This window comes from Heterodontus francisci, unplaced genomic scaffold, assembly GCF_036365525.1.
Source record: "Heterodontus francisci isolate sHetFra1 unplaced genomic scaffold, sHetFra1.hap1 HAP1_SCAFFOLD_300, whole genome shotgun sequence".
In the NCBI taxonomy this organism is placed as follows: Eukaryota; Metazoa; Chordata; class Chondrichthyes; order Heterodontiformes; family Heterodontidae; genus Heterodontus; species Heterodontus francisci.
Genome location: NW_027140175.1, coordinates 1,699,707 through 1,719,515, shown reverse-complemented (window position 1 = coordinate 1,719,515; position 19,809 = coordinate 1,699,707). Strand labels below are relative to the sequence as shown.

The following is a 19,809-nucleotide window of genomic DNA, read 5'->3' as shown; positions in this document are numbered from 1 at the left end:
GATTCAGTACCATCACAACTGGGATTAACAGAGGCATGTTTTGAATTGGCACTTTCTTGGAGTATGGGTGAGTCTTAGTACCACTCGAGCTGGGATTATCACAAGCTGGGTTTCATTTGGCTCTATCCTGGTTCGCTGGTAGGACTCAGTGAAACTCCAGCTGCGAGCAAAAAAGGCCTGGTTTCAAATGGGCCTCTCCTAGTATGTGAATGGGACTCAATGGCACTCCAGCTGCGATTCGCACAGGCCTGTCTTTAATTGGATCTTTCGTGGTGAACAAGTGGTACTCAGTACCATTCCTGATGGGGTTAACAAAGGCCTGGTTTCAGTCGGCATTTCTTGCCGTGGGAATGGGACTCAGTGCCACTCCAGCTGGGATATACGTAGACCTGGTACGAATTATCCCTTTCCTGCTTTGTGAGTGGGACCAATACCACTCCAGCTGGGATCACGACCGGTCTGGTTTTAATTGGATATTTTCTGATATGTGAGTGGGTGTCAGTATCACTCCAGCTGGGGTTAACTCCGGCCTGGTTTCAATCGGACCATTCTTCCGTGGGAGTGGGACTCCAGCTGGGATATACGTAGGCCTGGTATGAATTGACCCCTTCCTGATGCACGTCTGGGACTTAGACACAATCCAGCTGTGATTTACACAGACGTGCTATGAATTGGCCCCTCCCTCTTGTGTGAGTGTGATTCAGTACCATTGCAACTGGGATTAACAAAAGCCTGGATCAATCGGCTCTTCCTGGCGTGGGAGTGAGTTTTAGTACCACTCTGGGTGGGATTAACAAAGGCCTGGATTGAATTGGTGTTTTCCTGGTATGTAAGTGCGACTCTGTACCATTGCAACTGGATTTAACAAAGGCCTAGATGTATCTGCGATTCCTGGCGTGGGAGTCGGTTTCAATATCGCTCCAACTGGGAATAACACAGGTCTTGTTAAAATAGGCTCCTTCCTGGTGGCTGTGAGTGACACAGGCCTGACAAAAATTGGCTATTTTCTGGACAGTGAGTGGGAATCAAACCCTCCAATCGAAATTAACAGAGGCTTGGTTTGAACTGAACACTTCCAAGTGTGTGAGTGAGACTCAGTACTACTTCAGCTGGCATCAAAACCGTCCTGGTTTGAATTGGAAATTTTCTGGTGTGTGAGTGGGATTCAGTACCACTCCTGCTGGGATTAACACAGGCATGACTTGAATTGACTCCTTCCTGGTGTTCATATGGCATTTAGTGCCAATCCAGCTGGGATTAACAGAGGTCAGATTTCAATAGGCGCTTTCATGTTTCAGTGTGAGTTGGACTCAGGACCACTCCAGCTGCGATTGACACAGGCTTGCTTTGATTTGTCCCCTTCCTGTTGTGTCAGTGGGACTCAGTACCCTTTCAACTGGGATTAACAATGTCCTGTATCAATCTGTGCTTCCCAGCGTGTGAGAAGATTTCAGTATCACTTCACCTGCTATTAACACAGGCCTTGTTTAAATTGGCACGTTTCTGGTGTGTGAGTGAGACGCAGTACCATCCCAACTGGAATTAACACAGGCATGGCTTGAATTGACCCCTTCCTGGTGTGTGTGTGGAAGTTGGTACCAATCTAGCTGGGATTATCGCAGGCTGGGTTATATTTGGCTCTATCCTGGTGTGTGAGTGGGACTCGGTATCAATACAGCTGGAATTAACAAAGGCATGAATTTAATTGGACCTTGCTGTTGTGTCAGTTGGATGCAGTACGATTTCGACTGGGTTAACAAAGTCCTGGATCAATCGGCTCTTCCTAGCATGTGAATGGGTTTCAGTATCCCTCCACCTGGAAGTAACACAGGCCTTATTTAAATTGGCACTTTTCTGCAGTGTGAGTAGGGCTCAGTACCACTCCAACTGGGATTAAGACAGGCATGTTTTGAATTGGCACTTTCCTGGAGTATGATTGAGTCTTAGTACGGCTCCAGCTGGGACTATCAAAAGTTGGGTTTTATATAGCTCTACCCTGGTGCGTTAGTGGTACTCAGTCCCACTGCAGCTGGGAATAAAACACGCCTGGTTTCAATTGGAGCTTTCCTTGCATGTGAGTGGGGCTCAGTGTCACTCCATCTGGGGTTAACACAGGCCTAGTTTGAATTGGATCTTGGGTGGTGTCTGTTTGGTACTCAGTACCACTCCTGCTGGGGTTAGCAAAGGTTTGGTTTCAATCGGCCTTTCCTGCCATGGAAATGGGACACAGTGCCACTCCAACTGGGTTAATACAGGCCTGGTATGAATTGTCCCTTTCCTGCTTTGTTAGTGGAACTACTGTCACTCCAGCTGAGATTAAAACATGTCTGGTTTGAATTGGCCATTTTCTGGAATGTGCATGGGGCACAATACAATTCCAGGTGAGATTAAAACAGGTCTGGTACGTTTTGGCCCTTTTCTGGTGTTTAACCGGGACTCAGAACAATTCCAGCTGAGATTACCCAAGGCAGGGTTAAAATTGAACCTTTCCTGATGTGTGAGTAGGATTCTGTACCACCTCAGCTGGGATCAACACAGGTCTGGTTTGAATTGGCCATTTCCTAGAATGTGCGTGGGACTCAATACAATTCCAGCTGAGATTAAAACATGTCTGGTTTGAATTGAGCCTTTCCTGATGTGTGAGAACAATGTTGGACTATTCAATCTGGGTTTAACACGGGCCTCGTGTGAATTGGCGCTTTCCTGATGTGTGAGTTGGTTGCAGTACCAGTTCAACTGGTATTGTCACATGGCTGTATTCAATTTGCCCTTTCCTGGTGTTTTTCTGGAACTGAGTACCACTCCAGCTGGGATTAACACAGGTCTGGTACGTTTTGGCCCTTTTCTGGTGTTTAACCGGGACTCAGAACAATTCCAGCTGAGATTACCCAAGGCAGATTTAAAATTGACCCTTTACTGATGTGTGAGTAGGATTCTGTACCATTCCAGCTGGGATCAACACAGACCTGGTTTGAATATTTTTTTAGAATATTACAGCGCAGTACAGGCCCTTCGGTCCTCGATGTTGCGCCGACCTGTGAAACCAATTGGCTAATTCCTGGTGGATGGGTGGGATCAGTGCCAATCCATCAGGGATTGAAACAGGACTGCATAGAATTGGAATTTTCCTGGTGCGTAAATGGGATTCAGTACAACTTCAAATGGGATTAACACATTTGGTATGAACTGGCCCTTCCCTGGTGTGTAAGTGGGCCTCTGTAGAACTCCAGCTGCGATTAACCAAGACTGGGTTAGAATAGACCCTTTCCTGATCTGTGAGTGGGATTCTGCACCATTCCAGCTGGGATTAACAGAGGCCTGATGAGAATTTGCCCGTTCCTGTTGTATGACTGGGAATCAGTACCAATCCAGCTGAGATTAACACTGGCATGCTTTTAACTGGCCTTATCCTGGTATGTGAGTGGTCTCAGTACCACTCCAGATGGGATTGATGCAAGTTTGGTTTGAATTGGCCCTGTCATGGAGTGTGAGAGGGGCTCAGTATCACTCCAACTGGGATTAACAGAGGCCTGGTTTGAATTGACCCTTTCCTGGTTTGTGGTAGAGACTCACGTCCATTTTAGCTAGGATTAACAGGAGCCTGACTTTATCTGGTCCTTACTTAGTGTATGTCTTTGGCATTCCGTACTACTCCAGATGGGATTAAGACAGGCCTGGTTTGAATTGGCGCTTTCCTGGAGCATGAGCGGTTCTCAGTACCACTCCAGATGGGATAATCACAAGCCCGATTTTATTTGGCTCTTTCCTGACTTGTGAGTGGGATTCAGTACCTCTCCAACTGGGAGTAACAAAGCCTGATTTGAATTGGATCTTTCCTGTTGTGTGAGTGGGGCTCAGTACCAATCTGGCTGGGGTTATCACAGTCCGGGCTTTATTTGGCTCTACCTTAGTGTGCGAGTGCGAGCACGACTCAGTACTACTCCGACTGGGAGTGGCACAGGCCTGGTTTGAATTGGCCCTTTCCTGTTGTGTGACTGGGGCTCAATTCCACTCCAGATGGGATTAAACCTGCCTGGTTTGAATGGGACCCTTCCTGGTGTGTGAGGGGGACTCAGTACCACTCCAGATGGGATTAATACAGGCTTGTTGTGAATTGCACCTTTCCTGGAGTATGAGTGGGTCTCAGTACCACTCCAGCTGGGATCATAACTGGCCGGGATTCATTTGTCTCTATCCTGGTGTGTGTCCGTGGGACTCAGTCCTACCCGAGTTCGGATTAACAGAGGCCTGGGTTTAATTTGCCCTTTCCTGGTGGGTGTCAGTGGGACTCAATACTACCCTAGGTGGGATTAACACTGGCCTGGTTTAAATTGGCGCATTACTGGTCTGTGAGTTGGACTCAGTAGCACTTCAACAGGTATTCACATATGGCTGTTTTCAGTTTGCCCTTTCCTCGTGTTTGAGTGGGACTCAGTACCACTGTAGTTGGGATTAACTCAGTCCTGGTTTGAATGGGCCCTTTCCTGTTATGTGCGTGGGACTCAATACCACTCCAGCTGAGCTTAACGCAGACCTTATTTGAATTGACCCTTTCCTGATGTGTGAGAGCGATTTTGTACCACTCCAGACGGGATTAACACAGGCATCGTTTGAATTGGCCCTTACCTGGTGTGTGAGTGGGACTCCACACCACTCCAACTGGGAGTAACAAAGGCCTCCTTTCCATTGGCTCTTTCCTGTTGCGTAAGTGGGGCTCAGTACCAATCCGGCTGGGATTAAAACCTGCCTGGTTTGAATTGGACCATTCCTGGCGTGAGAGTTCGACTCAGTACCACTCCAGCTGCGATTAAAATCTGTATGATTTAAATTGGACCTTTCCTGATGTGTAAGGGGGACTCAGCACCATTCCTGCTGAGAATAACCCAGGCCTGGATTGAACTGGCACTTTCCTGGTGTGTGCGTTGGTCTCACTACAACTCCAGATGATCTTCACACAGACCTGGTTGGAACTGACGCTTTCCTGAGATGTGAGAGGGAGTCAGTACCACTCCAGATAGGATTATCAGAGACCGGGCTTTATTTGGCTCTCTCTTAGTGTGCGGGAGGGTCTCAGTACTAATGCAACTGAGCGTAACACAGGCATGGTTTGCATTGCCCATCTCCTGACGTGTGAGTGGGTCTCAGTACCAATCCAGCTGGGATTATCACAGACCGGGATTTATTTGGCCCTTTCCTGGTTTATGAGTGGAACTCAGCACCATTCCAGCTGGGAGTAACACTGGCCTGTTTTGCCATGGCTTTTTCATGGTATCTGAGCGAGACTCAGTACCAATCCAGCTCGCAGTCACACAGGCATCTTTGAATTGACCCTTACCTGATGTGTGAGTGGTACTCAGTACCTCTCCAGATGGGATTATCTCAATTTGCGATTTGTGTGGCTCCATCCTGGTGTGTGAGAGGGACTGAATAGAACTCCAGCTGAAATTAACACAGACCTGGTTTGAATTGGCCCTTCCCTGGTGTATGGAACTCAGTGCCACTCCAGATGGGACTAACAGAGACCTGGGTTAACTTGTCCCTTTCCTGGTGTGTGAGTTGCATTCATGACCTCTCCAACTGGGACTAACACAGGCCTGGTTTGAATTGGACATTTCGTGGTGTGTGAATGGGAATCAGGACCGCTCGCGCTGGGATTGACGAAGGCCTGGTATGAAATGGATTTTCCTGCTGTGTGAGGTGGACTCAGTACCACTCCAACTGGGATTAACACAGACCTGGTTGGAATTTGCCATTTCCTGCTGTGTGAGTGGGACTCGTGCCTCTCCAGATGGGATTATCACAGGCTGGGATTAGGTTGCCTCGTTCATGGTGTGTGAGTGGGACTCAATAGAACCCCAGCTGAAATTAGTACAGGTCTTATTTGAATTGGCCCTGTCCTGGTGTGTGGAACTCAGTGCCACTTGAGATTGGATTAACAGAGACCTGGTTTGTTTTGTACCTTTCCTGGTTTTGAGTTGCAATCAGGACCACTCCATCTGGGATTAACACAGGCCTGGTTTGAATTGGATCTTTCGTGGTGTGTGAGTGGCAATCAGTACGGCTTCTGCTGGGATTAACAAAGACCTGGTATGAATTGGCCTTTCCTCGTGTGTGAGGTGGACTCAGTAACTCTCCAGCTGGGATGAACCCAGGCTTGGTTTGAATTGACACCTTCCTGGTGTGTGTGGGACTCTGCACCACTCCAGCTGGGATTGACACTGGTCTGGATTGAATAGAAGCTTTCCTGTTGTGTGAATGGGATTGAGCACCATCTGAACTTGGATAACTAAGGCCTGGATCAATCGGCCCTTCCTGCCATGGGAAGGGTTTCAGTATCACTTCATCTGGAAATAACACAGGCCTTGTTTAAACTAGTTCTTTCCTGGTGTGTGAAGGGGACAGAGTCCCATCCCAACTGGAATGCAGGCATGGTTTGAATTGCCTCTTTCCTGGAAAATGGGTGGGTCTCTGTCCTACCCCAGCTGGGACTGTCACAGGCTGGGTATTATTTGGCTCTCTCCTGGTGTGTGAGTGGGACTCAGTACAACCCCAGCTCAAATGAACATAGGACTGGTTTGAATTGACCCTTTCCTGGCGTGTGGGATTCAGTAACACTCCAGTTGGTGTTAACGGAGACCTGATTTCAATTGGCCCTTTCCAGGTGTTTGCCAGTGGGCTTCAGTCCTGCTCCAGCTGCAATAAACACAGGCCTGATTTGAAATGGCCCTTTCCTGGTGTGTGAGTGGCACTCAGTACCACACCAACTGGCATTAACCCAGGCCTGCTTTGAATTGGCCCTTTTCTGGTGTGTGAGTGGGACTCAGTACAACTTCAGCTGAGCTCACCCGAGGACTGGTTTGAATTGACGCGTTCCTGATGTGTGCGAGGGAGTCTGTGCCACTACAGCTGGGATTAACACAAGATAGATGTGAATTGGCCCTTTCCTTTTCTGCGAGTTGGACGCAGCACCACTCCAACTGTGATTAACACAGGCCTGGTTTGAATTGGCTCTTTACTGGCATGTGAGTTGGACTCAGTCCCGCTTCAGCTGGTTGTTTCTACTTTGCCCTTTACTGGTGTGTTATTGGGACTAAGTACAACTCCAGCTGTGATTAACACAGGCCTGGTTTGAATTGGCTCTTTCATGGTGTTTCAGTCGGACTCTGTGCACCTCTCCAGCTAGGATTAACACAGGCTTGGTTTGTATTGGCACTTTCCTGTTGCGTGAGTGGTCCTCAGTACCACTTCAACTGGGATTAACGCAGGCCTGGTTTGAATTGACACTTTACTGATTTGTGAGTGGCCTTCAGTACCACTCTAACTGCGATTAACACAGGCCTGGTTTTAATTGGCCATTTCCTGGTGTGTGAGTTGGACTCAGTACCATTCCAACCGGGATTAACACACCCCTGGTTTGCTTTGGCCCTTTCCTGGTGTGCATCTTGAACTCAGTACCACTCCAGCTGGGAGTGGCAGAGACCTGGTATGAATTGGCCCTTTCTAGCTGTGTGAATGGGACTCAGTACCACTCCAAATGGGCTTTACATTGACCTGGTTAATTGGCCTTTTCCTGGTGTCTGAGTGGGTCTCAGTACTAAGCCATTGGGAGTGACACGGGCCTGGTTTGACATTGCTCTTTCCTGATGTGTGAGCGGGACTCAAAACCACTTCAGCTGGTATTCACACAGGGATATTTTCAGTTTACCCTGTCCTGGTATTTTAGTGGGACTCAGTACCACTCCAGCTCCGAGAAACGCAGGCCTGGTTTGAATTGCCCTTTCCAGGTGTGTGTTGGACTCAGTACCACTCCCCCTGGGAATATCTTTGGTCTGTCTTGAATTTGACCTTTCTTGGCCCGTTAGTATGACTCAGTACCACTCCAGCTGTGATTAAAACAAGCCTGTTTTATTGGCCCTTTCCTGATGAGTGAGTGGGTCTCAGTTCCACTTCAGTTTTGATTAACAGAGTCCTGCTTTCAATTTGCCCTTTCCTGGAGAATGCCTGGGACTCAGTACCGCTCCATCTGGGATTAGCACAGGCCTGCTTTGAATTAGCCCTTCACTTGTGCCTGTGTTGGACTCGTTATCACTCAGGTGGAATTAACACAACCCTGGTTTGAATTTTTCCCTTCTTGGTGTCTGTGTTGGACTCAGTACCACCCCGACAAGGTTAATCACAGCCTGGTTCGAGCTTTCCCTTGCTTGCTGTCTGATTTGGACTGAGTATCATTCCAGCTAGGATTAACAGAGCCCTGGTTTGAATAAACCCATTCCTTGTGTGTACTGATGAGCTCAGACCTGATTTGAATTGACCATTTGCTGATGTGTGAGTGGGACTCAGCATCAGTCCATAAAGAATTAAAAGCGCCTGGAATAAACTGGCCCTTTCCTGGTGTGTGACCGGGGCTCAGCGACACTCCAGATGGGATTAGCACAGACCTGGTTTCAATTGTCCTTTTCCTGATTTGTGCATTGGACTCATTACTATTCAGATGGGATTAAAGCAGTCCTGTTTTCACTTTGCCCTTTCCGAGTGTGTGAGTGGGACTCAGTACTCCTCCAGCTGGTATTAACACAGGCCTGGTTTGACTGGCCCTTCCCTGTTTGAGAGTGAGACTCAGTACCACTCCAGTTGGGATTGCCACATGTTTGAATTGGCCCTTTCATTTTCATGTTTGTGCTTTGGGCCAGGCTGTTCTGTTTTTTTGTCCACTAATTGCCTCTCCGCACTAATGCTTTGTCTTTCAGCACACCATTGACATACCGTTTGCCTTTGTTCCATGACCTTCTGGTCAGTTATTCTCTTTGACCTTGACCTACCAACACCTTCTCTTTTGTTATCTCTTGCCCCACCCCTGCTTTACTTGCTTAAAACCTTGATCATTTCTAATATTTGCCAGTTCTGATGGTCACTGACCTGAAACCTTAACTCTGATTCTCTCTCCACCGATGCTTTCCGACCTGCTTAGTATTTCCAGCATTTCCTGTTTGCATTTTGAATGGCCATTTTCTTGTCTGCGAGTGGGACTCAGTAACACTCCAGCTCGGATTAACACAGAAATAAAAAGAAGAAATCCTGGAACCACTCAGCAGGTCTGGCAGCATCTGTGGAAAATAGAAGCAGAGTTAACGTTTCGGGTCAGTGACCCTTCTTCAGAACTAGCAAATATTAGAAATGTCAAAGGTTATAAGCAAGTGAGCCTGGGGTGGGGCAAGAGGTAACAAAGGAGAAGGTGTAGATTGAACAAGGCCACATAGCTGACCAAGAACTCATGGAGTAAAGGCAAATAATATGGTGTGTTGTAAGACAAAGCATTAGTACAGATATGGTGTTAACGAACTGAAGATTGAGCACGAGCAAGTATATGAAAAAAAGAAGTGAGTAAGCAAACTGAACAAACTACAATTAAATGAAATAAATCAAAGAATAAAAATTGTAAAAAATGCAAAAAAGAGAAAGGAAAAAGTAACTAAAAATAAAAGTAAAATGGGGGGGAGGGGGCGGGCCGTCATGCTCTGAAATATTGAACTCAGTGTTCAGTCCGGCAGGCTGTAGTGTGCCTAATCGGAAAATTAGACGCTGTTCCTCGAGCTTGCGTTGATGTTCAGTGGAACACTGCAGCAAGCCCTGCATAGAGATGTGAGCATGAGAGCAGGGGGGAGTGTTGAAATAGCAAGCAACCGGATGCTCAGGGTCCTGCTTATTTCCAGCATCCGCAGTATTTTGCTTTTATTATCGGATTAACACAGGCCTGGTCTGAATTTGCCCTTTCCTGGTATGCGTGCTGGACTCATTTGTACTCCAACTGTGATTATCACGGTCTGGTTCGAACTTTCCCTTGCTTTCTGTCCGATTTGGACTCAGTAGCACTCCAGTTGGGATTAATACAGGCCTAGTTTGAATTAGCCCTATTCTTGTGTATGACTGGTACTCAGTCCAATTCCAACCAGGATTAGCACAGGCCTGGTTTGAATTGGCCCTTTCCGGATGGGTGAGTGGGTCTCAGTACCACTCCAGATTGAATTAAAAATGCTTGGATTAAACTGTGTGTGTGAGCATGGCTCAGCAATAGTCCAACTGGGATTAACACAATTCTGGTTTGAATTGGCTGTTTACTGGCGTGTGAGTGGGATTCACCACCACTCCAGATGGGATTAACACAGGCCTGGTTTGAATTTGCCCTTTGCTGCTTTGTGAGTGGGACTCAGTACCACTACAGCTGAGATTAACACAGGTTTGCTTTCAGTTTGCCCTTTCCTGGTGTTTGAGATCGACGCAGTGCCACTCCAGCTGAGATTAACACAGGCCTGGTTTGAATTGTCCCTTTCCTGGTTTGTGAGATGGACTCAGTGCTACTTTAGATGGGATTAACATAGTCCTGTTTACATTTTGCACTTTCCTAGTGTGTGAGTGCAGCTCATCCCGCTCCAGCAGGGATTAACACAGGCTTGGTTTGAATTTGCCCTATCCAAGTCTGTGTGTGGCCCTCATTATCGCTACAACTGGTGTTAACAGAGGGCTGGTTTTAAATGGCCCTTTCCTGACGTGTGAGTGATATTCAGTACCACTCCAGCTGGAATCAACACAGGCATCATTTGATTTGACCATTTCCTGGTGTGTGAGGGGCATCCAGTAGGACTTCAACTGGGATTAAAACAGGCATCATTTGAATTGACCCTTTGCTGGTGTGCGAATGGGACTCAGGACGACTCCAGGTGGGATTAGCACAGGCGTTGTTTGAATTTGCACTTTCCTGGTGTGAGAGTAGGACGCAGTACCACTCCAACTGGGATTAACACAGGTCTGGTTTGATTGGGTCTTTGCTGGTGTGAGTTGGACTCAGTGCCACTGCAACTGGGATTAGCAAAGGCCTAGTTTGAATTGTCCCTTCCCTGGTGTGAGAGTGCGTCTCAGTATAACTCCAGCTGAGATTAACACAGGCCTTGATTTAATTTGCCATCTCCTGGTTTGTGTGTTAGACTCAGTACCAATCCACCTGGGATTAATGTTGGCCTGCTTTGAATTTGCCCTTTCCAGGTGTATTAGTCGGATCAGTACCACTTCAGCGAGGATAAAACAAGCCTGATTTGAATTGTCCCTTTCCTGGTGTGTGAGTGGTTCTCAGTACCACCCCAGCTGGGATTAACACAGGCCTGGTTTTAACTGGTCATACAGTCATAAAGCCGTACAGCATAAAAACAGGCCCTTTGGCTCACCACGTCCATGCCGACCATAATCCCTATCCATACTAATCCCACCTGCCTGCATTAATTCCATACCCCACTATGCCTCGCTCATTCAAGTACCTGTCCAGATGCCTCTTAAATGTTGCTACTGTTCCTGCCTCCACCACCTCCTCAGGCAGCTCATTCCAGATACCCACTATTCATTGCATGTGAAATTTACCCCTTTGATCCCCTTTAAACCTCCTCCCCCTCACCTTAAATTTTTGCGCTCTACTTTTAGTCACCCCGACCATGGGAAACGGAATCAGGCTATCTGCCCTATCTATGCCTCTCATAATTTTATATACCTCTATCATGTCCCCTCTCAGCCTCCTTCGCTCCAGGGGAAACAGACCCAGCCTATCTAATCTCTCTTTATAACTTAAGCCCTCCAAACCAGGCAATATCCTTGTGAATCTTTTCTGCACCCGCTCTAGCTTAATCACATCTTTCCTGCCGTACGGCGACCAGAATTGCACACAGTACTCCAAATGCAGCCGAACCAACGTTATGTACAACTGTAACATGACGTCCCAACTCTTGTACTCTGTGCCTCGGCCGATGAAGGCAAGCATACCACACGCCTTCTTCACCACACTGTCTACCTGTGTTGCCACTTTAGGGAAATATGTATTTGCTTGCCAAGGTCTCTCTGCTCAACAACACTTCCCAGGGCCCTGCCATTCCCTGTATATGTCCTGCCCTGGTTTAACTTCCCAAAATGCATCACTTCATACTTGTCTGCGTTAAATTCCATGTGCCAATCCCTTGCCCACTTTCCCAGTTTATCCATCTTCTTCTTCTTCTTTGGCCTACTTGTCTCAAGAGACAATGGTAAGCGCCTGGAGGTGGTCAGTGGTTTGTGAAGCAGCGCCTGGAGTGGCTATAATGGCCAATTCTCGAGTGACAGAGTTTTCCACAGGTGCTGCAGATAGAATTGGTTGTCAGGGCTGTTTCGCAGTTGGCTTTCCCCTTGCACTTCTATCTTTTTTTCCTGCCAACTGCTAAGTCTCTTCAACTCGGCACACTTCATCCCTGCCTTTATGGCTGACCGCCAGCTCAGGCGATCACTGGCGACTGACTCCCATGACTTGTGATCAATGTCACCGGACTTCATGCGCATTTGCAGACGTCTTTAAAGCGGAGACATGGACGGCCAGGGGGTCTGATAACAGTGACGAGCTCGCTGTACAATGTGTCTTCAGGTATCCTGCCCTCTTCCATGCGGCTCACATGGCCACGCTATCTCAAGTGCCGCTGGCTCAGTAGGGTGTATAAGCTGAGTACTTCTGTGTTGGAGATACGGCCCTGGCACCTGATGCCAAGTATTCTCCGGAGGCAGCGAAGATGGCATGAATTGCGACGTAGCTCTTGGCTGACATTTGTTGCCCAGGCCTCGCTTCCGTAGAGCAAGGCACTGAGGACACAGGGTTGAGGCACTAGGACTTTTGTGTTACGTGTCAGTGCACCATGTTGCCATACTCCCTTCGCCAGTCTGGACATAGCAGTGGAAGCCTTTCCCATGTGCTTGTTGATTTCTGTAACGAGAGACAGGTTACTGGTGATAGTTGAGCCTAGGTAGGTGAACTCTTGAAACACTTCCAGAGCGTGGTCGCCGATATTGATGGATGGAGAATGCCTGACGTCCTGTCCCATGATGTTCGTTTTCTTGACGCTGATGGTTAGGCCAAATTCATTGCAGGCAGCTGCAGTCCTGTCGATGACTCTCTGCAGAAACTCTCAGTGTGAGGTGTTAAAGCAGCATCGTCAGCAAAGTGGAGTTCCCTGATGAGGAATTTCCGTACTTTGTTCTTCCCTCTTAGACGGGCAAGGTTGAACAACCTGCCACCTGATCTTGTGTGGAGGAAAATTCCTTCTTCTGAAGACTTGAACGCATGTGAAAGCAGCAGGGAGAAGACGATCCCAAACAGTGTAGGTGCGAGCACACAGCCCTGTTTCACGCCACTCAGGATAAGAAAAGGTCTGTTGAGGCGCCACTATGCTGAATTAGGCCTTTCATATTCTCGGGGAATGAGGCGATGATACTTAGCAGCTTTGGTGGACATCCAATCTTTTCTAGCAATCTGAAGAGTCCACGTCTGCTGACGAGGGCAAAGGTTATGGTTAGATCAATGAAAGCAAGGTGGAGGGGCATCTATTGTTCGCGGCATTTCTCCTGCAGCTGACGAAGGGTGAACACATGTCACTGGTTGATAATTTATCTATATCCTGTTGTAACCTTAGACAACCTTCTTCACTGTCCCCTAGATCACCAATTTTGGCTTCACCTGCAAACTTACTAATCATGCCCCCTACATTCACATCCACGTCACTAATATATATGACAAACAACAGAGGGCCCAGCACCGATCCCTGCGGCACACTACTGGTCACCGGCTTTCAATCGGAAAAACAACCCTCCACTACCACCCTTTGCCTCCTATCACCAAGCCAATTTTGTATCCAATTTGCTAGCTCACCCTGGATCCCATGTGTTCGAACCTTCTGGTTCTGCCTACCATGCGAGACCTTGTCAAAGGACTTGCTAAAGTCCATGTAGAGAACGTCCATCGCCTTTCCCTCGTCAATACTCCAGGTCACCTCCTCGAAAAACTCAATCACATTTTTGAGAGATGATTTCCGACGCACAAAGCCATGCTGACTATCTCTAATCAGACCATGCCTTTCCAGATGCATATAAATCCTGTCTCTCAGAATCCCTTCCAATAACTTTCCCGCCACTGATGTAAGGCTCACCGGTCTGTAGCTCCCTGCCTTATCCCTGCTTTCCTTCTTAAATAAAGGTGCAATATTAGCTATCCTCCAGTCTTCTTGTACCTCACCCGCAGCTAACAATGATACAAAAATTTCTGCCAGGGCCCCAGCAATCTCCTACCTTGCTTCCCAGAGCATCCTGGGATACACATGGTAAGGCCCTGGGGATTTATCCACCTCAGTGCGCTTCAGAACCTCCAACACCTTCTTTGTAATGTTGTTATGCTCCAGGATATCGCTGTTCCAACCCTTGAACTCTTTAGCTTTCATGACCTTCTTCACGGCAAATACAGATGGGAAGTATTCATTTAAGACATCGCCCATTTCCCTTGGCTCCACACATAGATTACCACACTGATCCTTAAGGGGACCTACTCTCTCCCTAGCTACCCTTTTATTCTTAATATACATATAGAATCTTTTCGGACTCTCCTTTATCTTATCTGCCAGGGAAAGCTCATGTTCCTTTTCACCCTCCTAATTTCTTCTTAAGTGTAGTCCTGCATCCCCTATACTCCTCGGGGGACTCGCTCGATCCTAGCTCCCTATACCTGACATATGCCTCCTTCTTTGTCCTGAGCAGACCCTCAATATCCCTCGTAAACTAAGATTCCCTAAACCTGCCAGCCCTGCCCTTCACTCGAACAGGAACATGCCGGCCTTGAACTCTTCCTATCTCACTTTTAAAAGCCTCCCACTTGCCAGACGTTCCTTTTCCTACAAACAGCCTCTCCCATTCAACTTTTGAGAGTTACTGTCTGATGCCATCGAAAGTAGTCTTCCCCCAATTTAGAAATTCAACCTGAGAACCAGTCCTATCCTTTACCATAACTATCTTGAAGCTAATAGAGTTATGATCACTGGTCCCAAAGTGCTCCCCCCTGACATATACACCACCTGCCCATCCTCATTTCCCAAGAGGAGGCCGAGTGTAGCCCCGTTTCTAGTAGGGCCATCCACATACTGCTTCAGAAAACTATCCTGGACACACTTAACAAATTCTTCCCAACCTGATCCCTCAACACTAATGCAGTCCCAGTCAATATTGGGGAAGTTAAAATCACCTACACTTATCTGTGATTTCCCTGCATATATGCTCCACCCCTTCCCTCTGATTATTGGGGGGCCTTTTGTATAATCCCATCAATGTCATCACCCCTTTCTTATTTCTAAATTCTACCCATATGGCCTCGCTGGACGTTCCCTCCGGGATATGGCCCTTTCCTGGTTTGTGTCAGTGTGGCTGATTACTATTCCAGCTGCGATTAACACAGTCCAGTTTTCAATTTGCCGGATCCTAGTGTGTGAGTGGGAATCATTACCGCTCCAGCTGGGATAATCACAGGCCTGGTTCGAACTTTCGCTTACTTGTTGCCTGATGTGAGCTCAGTACCACTCGAGTTTGGAATATCAGAGGCATGGTTTAAATTGGTTAGTTCCTGCTTTGTGAGTGGGAAACAGTTGGTTAGTTCCTGCTTTGTGAGTGGGACACAGTACCACTCCAACTGGAATTAACACAGGCCTAATTTCAAGTAGCCCTTTCTGGGTGTGTGAGCGTGTCTCATTACCATTCCGGCTGGCATTAGCAAAGGCCTGATTTGAATTGTCCCGTTCCTGGAGTGTGTGTGTGTGGGCGGGGGGTGGGGGGGGAACTCATAACTACTCCAACTGGGATCAACACAGACCTGATGTGAATTGACTATTTCCTGGTGAGTGATTTGGACTCAGTAGCACTGCATCTGGATCTAAAAGAAGCCTGGTTTGAACTGGTTATTTCCTGGTGCATGTGTGGAAATCTGTTCCATTCCAGCTTGCCTGACAGAGGCCTGATTTGAATTGGTCCTTTCTTGGTTTGTGTCTGATCGGCAGTTGGATCATTTGACGTGCAATTTGGAATTGCCATTTTAAATGACGTGAACTCTAGCCCTTTTGTGTGATATGCGTACGACTATTTTTAGTGACAGGCAGTGTGTCCATTTTATGTGATATGCCGTGCGACTATTTTTAGTGACATGCAGAGCAGGCATTTTAAGTGATGTGCACTGTAACCATTTTAGGTGACATACACTGTGCCCCTACAAAGTGACATGTATTGCTGTCATTTTAAGTGCTATGCAATACCACCATTTTACTTGATAAGCACTACGGCATTTGAAGCAGTATGCAGTGCAGCCATTTTAAGTGACATTCACTGCAACCGTGTTAAGTGATCTGCTTTGCAACCATTATAAATGGCATGCTTTGTGCCTATTTAATGATATGCTATGCGACCATTTTATGAGACACGCATTGCACCCATTTTAGTTGACACGCCGTGTGGCCATTTGAACTGCAGCGATGTTAAGTAATATGCACTGCCGCCATTTTAAGTGATCTGCGGTGTGACCATTTTAAATTGCATGCTCTTTTGGTCATTTTTATTATTCATTCAGGGATGTGGGCGTCGCTCGCTAAACCAGCATTTATTGCCCATTCCTAATTGCCCTTGAGAAGGTGGTGGTAAGCTGACTTCTTGAACCGCTGCAGTCCATTTGGGGTAGGTATACCCACAGTGCTGTTAGGAAGGGAGTTCCAGGATTTTGACCCAGCGGCAATGAAGGAACGGCGATACAGTTCCAAGTCAGGATAGTGCGTGACTTGGAGGAGAACTTGCAGGTGGTGGTGTTCCCATGCATTTTCTGCCCTTGTCCATCTTGTTGGTAGAGGTCGCGAGTTTGGAAAATGCTGTCTAAGGAGCCTTGGTGCATTGCTGCAGTGCATCTTGTAGATGGTACACACTGCTGCCACTGTGCGTCGGTGGTTGAGGGAGTGGATGTTTGTAGATGAATTGCCAATCAAGCGGGCTGCTTTGTCCTGGATGGTGTCGAGCTTCTTGAGTGTTGGAGCTGCACCCATCCAGGCAAGTGGACAGTATACCATCACATTCCTGACTTGTGCCTTGTAGATGGTGGATAGGCTTTGGGGAGTCAGGAGGTGAGTTATTCGCCTCAGGATTCCTCGCCTCTGACATGCTCTTGTAGCCATGGTATTTATATGGCTACTCCAGTTAAGTTACTGGTCAATGGTAGCCCCTAGGATGTTGATATTGGGGGTTCAGCGATGGTAATGCTGTTGAATGTCAACGGGAGATGGTTAGATTATCTCTTGTTTGAGATAGCCATTGTCTGGCACTTGTGTGACGCGAATGTTACTTGCCACTTATGAGCCCAAGCCTGGATATTGTCCAGGTCTTGCTGCATTTCTACACGGACTGCTTTCGTATCTGAGGAGCTACAAATGGTGCTGAACATTTAACAATCATCAGCGAACATCCCGACTTCTGACCTTATGATTGAAGGTAGATCATTTAAGTGATATGCGCTGCCACCATTTTAAGTGTCATGCACTGCGTCCACTTTGATTATAGGCACTATGGCCATTTTAATTCACTGACAGTGTGGCCATCTTAAGTGACCTGTACTGAGACCAGTACAAGTGATATGTGGTGTGGCCAGTTGAACTGACATGCACTATGACCATTTTAAGTGATATGCACTGCAGCCACATGCTCCGACCCCGCTCTGCCTCCTCAGTGACAGGCCCTGTCCCCGCTCTGCGTTCATACTGACAAGCCGCGCCCCTGCTCTTGCTGCATAGTGGCAGGTCCCGCCCCTGCTCTGCCTCCATCGTGACTGGTCCCGCAGCCGCTCTGTATCTGTAGTGATAGGCCCTGCCCACGCACTGTCTCCATTGTGACAGACTCTACCACCTGGCTGCTAGTAATAGTCAGTGATTCAGTTAATCTCATTATTGAATGAATTTAACAATTGTAGTGAAGGGATATTTCAGCACATTCTTCAACTGCTCTCTGAACTGAGTCTGGGTCACGGCATAAATTGCAATGTTTGTGCAGCAACTCAGGAGCTGCAGCATGAATCCCGACTCTCGCAGAAACAGAGGTAACCGGGCCGACACAGACACCAACCACCCCATCCGGAACCATATTGAAAATATCATAAACACTGCCCATAACATTATGAAATTCCCCGAGATAACTAACAGCAAAATTATGGATTTCCTCCGACTCTCCATCTCTGGGTCTCTGCGACTCTCCCCACTGCTGTGAGCTCGCAGTCTCCTGCGTCCTCTGCTGCTCACTAAAATGTGTCTGACGGTGAGAACGTTAAGCAGCAGAATCAGCACAAATGGGAGCCCCGGGGTTAGAATGTTGTGGAGGAGCTCGATTGTTCCCCAGACATGAGATTCCCGAATATCCAATGTCACAGAACAAAACCAGGGTTTGTTCCACAGCCGATATCGACCAGTTAACATAAAATACCAGGTGATGTTTTTTAAACAACTCAGCATAGTCACTGTCCCAAGAGCCACAGCCGCTGTTTGCGCACTGCAATATTTACTTTTCAGCTTCTGGCAACAAATGGCCACAAATCGATCAAAGGTGAACGTGACGGTGAACCAGACAGAACAGTCTGTGGCTGAATGAAGCAGGACGGCGTGGATATTACACATGGGGATGGACCGCAGGAACCGAAACTGTTCCCGATAAACAATGGGAATCTGCCTCAATATCACGTCCAGGATAATGACCAGTAGATCCGCCGCTGACATGGCCACCAGGTAGCGAGTGACACATTTGGAGAGACCGCACTTTCCCCGAGACAGGATCCCAATCGTCAGCAAGTTAACTGTGAGGAAGGGAAAAAACAGAGAATTTATACATCAGGCTGGGAGCAAAGCTACCAGTTTGTTTGAGGACATATTGAGATTTATAAATGTGTTCCTGTATCCAGTGATGTATTGAAATGTTTGTGCTTGAAGAAACAAATGGGAAGTTCTGTGATACCATGGAATACAGGAGAGATTAAATACCAAAAGGATGATATTGAAATTGTTAAACTCAATGTTGAGCATAATCCTCCCCCTCCCTCCTTTCCCCGTCTGATTTAAAAACTGTTCCATCTCCATTCTCTCCCAGTTCTGATGAAGGGCTACAGACCTGAAACATTAACTCTGTTTCTCTCTCCACAGATGCTGTCAGAACTGCTGAATATTTCCAGCTTTCTCTGTTTTTATTTCAGATTTCCAGCATCATCAGAACTTTGTTATTCTATAGAAAGTTAAATGTTGGACTGACTGACAAATTCTGTCTCAATGTTAGTGGTGTGATCGGTGTTTGTGTGTGTGCGTCTATCAGACTCAGTGTTTGTGGTGTAATGTGTGTTTGTGTGTGTGTGTGTGTGTGTGTGTGTGTCAGTGCTGCGGTGTGATCTCTGTGTGGCTCTGTGTGTTTGCATACATCAACATTCGAACATAAGAAATAGGAGCAGGAGTAGGCCATTCAGCCCCTCAAGCTTGCCCCACCGTTCAATAAGATCATGGCTCATCTGTCCCAGGCCTCAACTCCTCTTTCGGGCCTGCTCCGCCTAATCCTCAACTCCCCGTAATTTCAAAAATCAATCTACGTCCTCCTTAAATATATTTACTGACCTAGACTCCACAACTTTCTGAGGCAGAGAATTCCAGTGATTCTCCACCCTCTGAGAGAAGAAGTGCCTTCGCATCTCAGATTTAAATGTGTGCCGCCTTATTCTGTAACTATGTCCCCTAGTTCGAGATACCCCCACTACTGGAAACATCTTCTCAACATCTACCCTATCAAGCCCCCTTAAAATCTTATATGTTTCGATAAGATCACCTCTCATTTTTCTAAACTCCATTGAATAAAGGATTAACCTGTTTAGCCGTTCTTGATAGGACAGGCCCTTCATCCCAGGAATCAGCCTAATGAACCTTTTCTGAACTGCCTCCA

General features: G+C 47.2%; 1 protein-coding gene across 1 annotated transcript in view; it reads right to left on the bottom strand.

The window, feature by feature from the left end:
• Positions 1–17,786: 17,786 nt before the first annotated feature.
• LOC137359000 (probable G-protein coupled receptor 139) overlaps positions 17,787–19,809 on the bottom strand; it is a 39,339-nt gene continuing 37,316 nt past the window's right edge. The window contains exon 2 of the mRNA XM_068025146.1: positions 17,787–18,685. Within this exon, the coding sequence (XP_067881247.1) occupies positions 17,787–18,685 (899 nt within the window). The remainder of the gene's footprint in view (positions 18,686–19,809) is intronic.